General features: G+C 48.6%; 1 protein-coding gene across 1 annotated transcript in view; it reads left to right on the top strand.

Moving 5' to 3' along the window:
* Positions 1–2,610: 2,610 nt before the first annotated feature.
* Positions 2,611–6,749, top strand: part of PLCD4 (phospholipase C delta 4) — a 21,715-nt gene continuing 17,576 nt past the window's right edge. The window contains exons 1-3 of the mRNA XM_023221205.2: positions 2,611–2,696; positions 2,833–2,991; positions 4,805–5,033. Of these exons, the coding sequence (XP_023076973.1) occupies positions 2,675–2,696; positions 2,833–2,991; positions 4,805–5,033 (410 nt within the window). The 5' untranslated portion in view covers positions 2,611–2,674. The remainder of the gene's footprint in view (positions 2,697–2,832; positions 2,992–4,804; positions 5,034–6,749) is intronic.

Raw genomic sequence — 6,749 nt, forward strand, 5'->3', positions numbered from 1 at the left:
CCCGGGTTCAAGCAATTCTCCTACCTCAGCCTCCCAGGTAGCTGGGATTATAGGTGTGCACCACTACTCCTAGCTAATTTTTGTATTTTTTTTTTTTTGAGACGAAGTCTCGCTCTGTCGCCCAGGCTGGAGTGCAGTGGCCCGATCTCCACTTACTGCAAGCTCCGCCTCCCGGGTTCATGCCATTCTCCTGCCTCATACTCCCAAGTAACCGGGACTACAGGCGCCCGCCACCGCGCCCGGCTAATTTTTGTATTTTTAGTAGAGCGGGGTTTCACCGTGTTAGCCAGGGTGATCTCGATCTCCTGACCTCGTGATCCGCCCGTCTCGGCCTCCCAAAGTGCTGGGATTACAGGCGTGAGCTACCGCGCCCGGCCTAATTTTTGTATTTTTAGTAGAGATGGGGTTTCACCATGTTGGTCAGGCTGGTCTTGAACTCCTGGCCTTAACGTGATCTGCCCACCTCGGCCTCCCAAAGTGCTGGGATAACAGATGTGAGCCACCGCGCCCAGCCAGAGACGTTGGTTCTAATTCCAGTTCTGTCACTCACTAAATGACTCTGGCACTAATTATTTTTAGTTCACCTAACCTTTCTAGTTCTCAGGCTCCTTTTCTATAAAATGAAGTCCAGCTCTGACCCTCTATGGCTCCCTGATTTGAAACTGGCCCTCTTATGACCACATGTCAGTCATGTGAATACAGGTTTAAAATAGTGATTCACGAATGGGGAAGGATTGGAAGAACAAGGCCAAGCTTTGGGGTTAGAAGAATTGGACAAAGGAGGAAAAAATAATTTTCTAAGGCAGGTTTGAGTGGAGGAAGTCTCCAAAGTAAGAGTGTTCAGGCACTTGGGCTCTGTTCTCAGACTTCCCATGTTTCAGGACATCATTGTGAGGCTCCTGGACACAGGCATAAGGGAAGGAAATTCCATCTTCTTGCAGTCCCAAAGTTCACCGCATCCTAGAGTCCCTATGTCCCAGAGGTGGGAGCTAAAATTCAGAGAGGAGATAAGCCAGGATATTGGCAAAAGAGGTTAGACTTCAGCCCCAGGCCAATTCACTCTCCTAGAGTCTGAGAACCTAAGAAATTTTTGTTGTTGTTGTTGTTTTTGAGACAGAGCCTCACTCCGTGGCCCAGGCTAGAGTATAGTGGTACAATCTCAGCTCACTGCAACCTCCGTCTCCCGGGTTCAAGTGATTCTCCTGCCTCAGCCTCATGAGTAGCTGGGATTACAAGTGTGCACCACCATGGCTGGCTAGTTTTTGTATTTTTAGTAGAGACGGGGTTTCACTATGTTGGTGAGGCTGGTCTCAAACTCCTGACCTCAAGTGATCCACCCGCCTCAGCCTCCCAAAGTGCTGGGATTACAGGCGTGAGCCACCACGCCCAGCCCTAAGTTTTTTTTTTCTTCTTTTTATTGAGATGGAGTCTCGCTGTGTCACCCAGGCTGGAGTGCATGGCATGATCTTGGCTCACTGCTAACCTCTGCCACCCGGGTTCAGGCAATTCTCCTGCCTCAGCCTCCCAAGTAGCTGGGATTAAAGGTGCCTGCCACCACGCCTGGCTAAGTTTTTTGTATTTCTAGTAGAGACGGGGTTTTGCCATGTTGGCCAGGCTGGTCTCAAACTCCTGACCTCTAGTGATCCACTAGCCTTGGCCTCCCAAATTGCTGGGATTACAGGCATGAGCCACCGCACCCGGCCGACAGCATATATCTTAAAAGAGGTACCCTTTTTTGGTAGGTAGAGAAAATTTGAAAATGTAGTTCTGCGACTTGTATAACTTATTTGGTCCATTAAAACTGTGAGAATAACTGTAAAGAAAAAGTATAAAATATGCTTTACCATGTGAAGGTAGAAGAAGACAACTAAGTATTGTCAAAGAGAAAAAAGAAAGTCTGGCCAGGTGCAGTGGCTCACACCTGTAATCCCAGCACTTTGGGAGGCCGAGGTGGGCAGATCATGAGGTCAGGAGATGGAGACCATCCTGGCTAACATGGTGAAACCCCGTCTCTACTAAAAGTACAAGAAATAAGCCAGTCGTGGCGGCACATGCCTATAGTCCCAGCTAATCGGGAGACCGAGGCAGGAGAATCACTTGAACCTGGGAGTTGCAGTGAGCTGAGATTGCACCACTGCACTCCAACCTGGGCAACAGAGCGACACTCCGTCTCAAAAAAAAAAAGAAAGTCTGCGCTAGTCGCCTCAGGAGCTGGACAGTCCACGTGGGAGCATAGAGAGGGCTCCCAGAATAGGGAAGCTGGAAGGATCCTACCTGGAAATAAGAAGGCTAGGGTGTGAAGAGATTCTAGTTTCTGAAAGAAACAGGATGTTAGTTCCTAATAATGAGAGGGTGGGGAGTGAGCAAAATGTGGCACTAGTAGACTGTGGGTTATTGGGTAGGAAGGGGGTGCTTGGTGGACTCTTTGGTTTAGCCTTCTCTGAAGATAGCCATGGGAAATAGCGGAGGCTCTGGGATCAGACATATCTTGATTTAAATTCTGATCCTTACGTGATTTGAGGCAGGTTTCTAGACCTATCTAAAGTCTCAGAGTCACTAAACTCAAAATCAGAAGCAAAAATCAGCTACAGACTATCTTTAAGATTCACCCAGAGCCCTTTGCTCTTCCTTTCTCCTTTAGGTGATCTGGTGCCAGCCGGTGGAACAGTGGGTGATGGCGTCCCTGCTGCAAGACCGTGAGTGTCCCTGCAGGGGAAGAGGGCTTAGCATATAGCTCAGGGAAGGGAAGGAGGCTGGACCCCTGTTCGAGAGCTTTCCCTGGGCCTGCTACCCTCTCTGCTGGCTATCTAACCCCTGCTTTTCCTGACCTAGGGCTGACCACTGATCAGGACTTGCTGCTGATGCAGGAAGGCATGCTGATGCGCAAGGTGAGGTCCAAAAGCTGGAAGAAGCTAAGATACTTCAGACTTCAGAATGACGGCATGACAGTCTGGCATGCACGGCAGGCCAGGGGCAGTGCCAAGCCCAGCTGTGAGTGACCTGGATAGTGGGGGGTGGATACAGGGGTGGATAGAGTCCTGAGGAGCCTGGCAGGGGAGGGACCAAAGTTCTATGATAGTGTGCGTTTGTGCTGTCCTAATTGTGGCTATATCTGAGCCTGTAAAAAGAGATCATAACACTACTTGCCTCATAAGGCTGTAACGAGGATTAAATTAGTTATTGTATATAAAAGGCTCAGGAGAGTACTGGAACATAGTAAGACATAATAAATCATTGGTTACATCTTGTTATTATTATAATAAGACCATCATCTTGGGCATCAGTCTGCCTGAATTAAAGCCCTAGCTCTGCCACTTTTGCGTAGCTGTGGAAAATCAAGTAGTTAAGCTATGGCTGGGCCTGGTGGCTCAATGCCTGTAATCCCAGCAATTTGGGAGGTCGAGGCAGGGGGACTGCTTGAGACCAGAAGTTCAAGACCAGCCTGGATAACATAGGGAGATCCTGTCTCTATAAAAAATAAAAATAAAAAATTAGCCGGGTGTGGTGCTGTACGCCTGTGGTCTCAGCTATTTGGGAGGCTAAGATGGCAGGATCACTTGAGCCCAGGAGGTTGAGACTGCAGTGAGCTGTGATCACACCACTGCACTCCACCTGGGTGAGTGAGACCCTGTCTCTAAAAAAATGCATATATACATACATACATCAAGCTTCAGTTTCCTCATCTGTAAAATGGGGATTAAACAGTATCTGCTTAGTAGGTTACAAGGACTCAGTTAGTTAACATGTAAAACACTTAGCATGCGATGTAAAACCAGAATGCATTTAATAAATGTTAGCCATCATGATAAATATTTTTAAATACAAAATTGCAGCCAGGTGTAGTGGATCATGCCTGTAATCCCAGCACTTTGGGAGGCCGAGGCAGGCAGGTCACTTGAGGTCAGGAGTTTGAGGCCAGCCTGGCCAACATGGTGAAACCCCATCTCTACTAAAAATACAAAAATTAGCCGGGCTTGGTGGTGGGCACCTGTAGTCCCAGCTACTCGGAAGGCTGAGGCCGGAGAATCGCTTGAACTCAGGAGGCAGACGTTACAGTGAGCCTAGATTGTGCCATTGCACTCCAGCCTGGGTGACGAGCAAAACTTGGTCTCAAAAAACAAAATAAAACAAAAAACAAAACAAAGCGGTGTGCACTTATTGGCCAAACTCTTTATGATAACAGGAAATAATTTGATCACAGGACACATCTAAGAGAGTATGTTTTAGAGACAAATTGCTCACAATCCGTACCACCCCCAGCTGAGGTAGGAGGGTGAAAGAATTTCTCTGGTTCCCTCGTAGACATCTGGAAAGAGGAAGCCCTCAAACCTGGAATGGGAGAACTGGACTTAGGGGTATAATGCTTTAGTATAACTGCTTCTGCCTTTCAAATGTATTTCCATTTGTCATCCCCACCAGTCCTCCTGTGATCACGATTGGGGCTGCCTATGGAAGGGGACTATCCATTATATCAGATGAGGACACTGAGGAGTTAAGTCATTTTGGTTTGTGTCATACTGCCAGCTTGTGGCTGGAAGCCATGTCTTGCCACTCGCAGCACAGGCCCTTTGCCATGCTGCCTTTGAAAACATATGGACTCCTGAATCCCTGGTGATTCATATGGACTCCTGAATCCCTGGGGTCTGCATCTCTCTTCCCGTAATGCTTTTTGGGATTCAGTCTGCAGAGGCTGGGGTTCTTTTCTATGGTGTCATGGAGAAGGGGGTGCTGGTCCTTCACTCTTAGCCCCTGCTATTTGTTGGACTCCCTTTCTCAATGCCTCCACCTGCTTCTTCTCTGGCAGTCTCAATCTCTGATGTGGAGACAATACGTAATGGCCATGATTCCGAGTTGCTGCGTAGCCTGACAGAGGAGCTTCCCCTGGAGCAGGGCTTCACCGTTGTCTTCCACAGCCGCCGCTCCAACCTGGACCTGGTGGCCAACAGTGTTGAGGAGGCCCAGATATGGATGCGAGGGCTCCACCTGTTGGTGGATCTTGTCACCAGCATGGACCATCAGGAGCGCCTGGACCAGTATCGGCAGGATGGAGTCAGGGTGGGTGAGGGATCACTCTATCCCTGAAGGAGCCAGATGCAACAGGTTTAGGAAAAGTGAGAAGGGGTGCACAGCTAGGGAGGCCCACGTGTCTAGATGGTATGGGCAGGGACAGCTCAGGTCAATGTGAGACAGAATACTGAGGGAGGAATGGACGCTAGGGATGACATAGCCAGGCATGAATCAGGAACCCCAGGATTGGAGGAAGAGGCAGTGAGAGGCAGAGGAGCAAACAAGATGCTTCTCCTAAGAGCTGCACAGAAGATCCCAGTGGCATTAACCAGTATATAGGTGGAAAGTAACCCCTTAGAAGGCTCAGTGACACAGACTCACTCCAAGTTTCCTGGATTGTTTACCATTTCATTCATTTATTCATTCACGATCTATTAAGCAGAACATATCAGGCACTATGCCAGACTGTAGGGGTCTGTAGAGGTGGGGTTTCACCACATTGTCCAGGCTGGTGTCAAACTCCTAGCCTCAGGTGATCCACCAGCCTCAGCTTCTCAAAGTGCTTGGATTAATTACAGGTGTGAGCTACTGCACCTGGCCACACCTGGCTAATTTAATTTTTTAAAGTTTATTTTATGGGTCAGGTGCAATGGCTCACACCTGTAATCCCAGCACTTTGGGAGGCTGAGGCGAGCGGATCACGTGAGCCCAGGAGTTAGAGACTAGCCTGAGCAATGTGGCAAAATCCCGTCTCTACAAAACAAAACAAAAAATTAGCCAGGTGGATTACATGCCTGTAATCCCAGCTGCTTGGGAAGCTGAGGTGGGAGGATTGCTTGAGCCTAGGCTCAAATATATATGTGTGTATATATATATATATATATATATATATATATATATATATATATATATTTTTTTTTTTTCGGGACAGAGTCTTGCTCTGTCACCCAGGGCTGGAGTGCAGTGGCACAATCTGGGCTCACTGCAACCGCCTCCTGGGTTCCAGCGATTCTCCTGCCTCAGCCTCCTGAGTAGCTGGGACTACAGGCACATGCCACCACATCCAGATAATTTTTGTATTTTTTTGTAGAGACGGGGTTTCACCATCTTGGCCAGGCTGTCTCAAACTCTGGACCTCGTGATCAACCCACCTCGGCCTCCCAAAGTGCTGGGATTACCGGCATGAGCCATCACGCCTGGCCATGGTTACAAAGATTAATGAGATTCACATACTGCTTCAGTTAGTGAAGAGGATGGAATTGTGTAAATACTTTTCTGTTTGGCTGGGCACAATGGCTCACGCCTGTAATCCCAGCACTTTGGGAGGCCAAGGCAGGGAGATCACTTGAGGCAGGCAGATCACTATGTTGCCCAACCTAGGCAACATAGGGAAGACTGCATCTTTACAAAAAATTAAAAAGTCAACTGGAGCCGGGCGCGGTGGCTCAAGCCTGTAATCCCAGCACTTTGGGAGGCCGAGACGGGTGGATCACGAGGTCAGGAGATCGAGACCATCCTGGCTAACACGGTGAAACCCTGTCTCTCTACTAAAAATACAAAAACTAGCCGGGCGAGGTGGCGGGCGCCTGTAGTCCCAGCTACTTGGGAGGCTGAGGCAGGAGAATGGCGTAAACCCGGAAGGCGGAGCTTGCAGTGAGCTGAGATCCGGCCACTGCACTCCAGTCCGGGCGACAGAGCGAGACTCCGCCTCAAAAAAAAAAAAAAAAAAAAAAAAAAAAAAA

Source organism: Piliocolobus tephrosceles, chromosome 11, assembly GCF_002776525.5.
Source record: "Piliocolobus tephrosceles isolate RC106 chromosome 11, ASM277652v3, whole genome shotgun sequence".
In the NCBI taxonomy this organism is placed as follows: Eukaryota; Metazoa; Chordata; class Mammalia; order Primates; family Cercopithecidae; genus Piliocolobus; species Piliocolobus tephrosceles.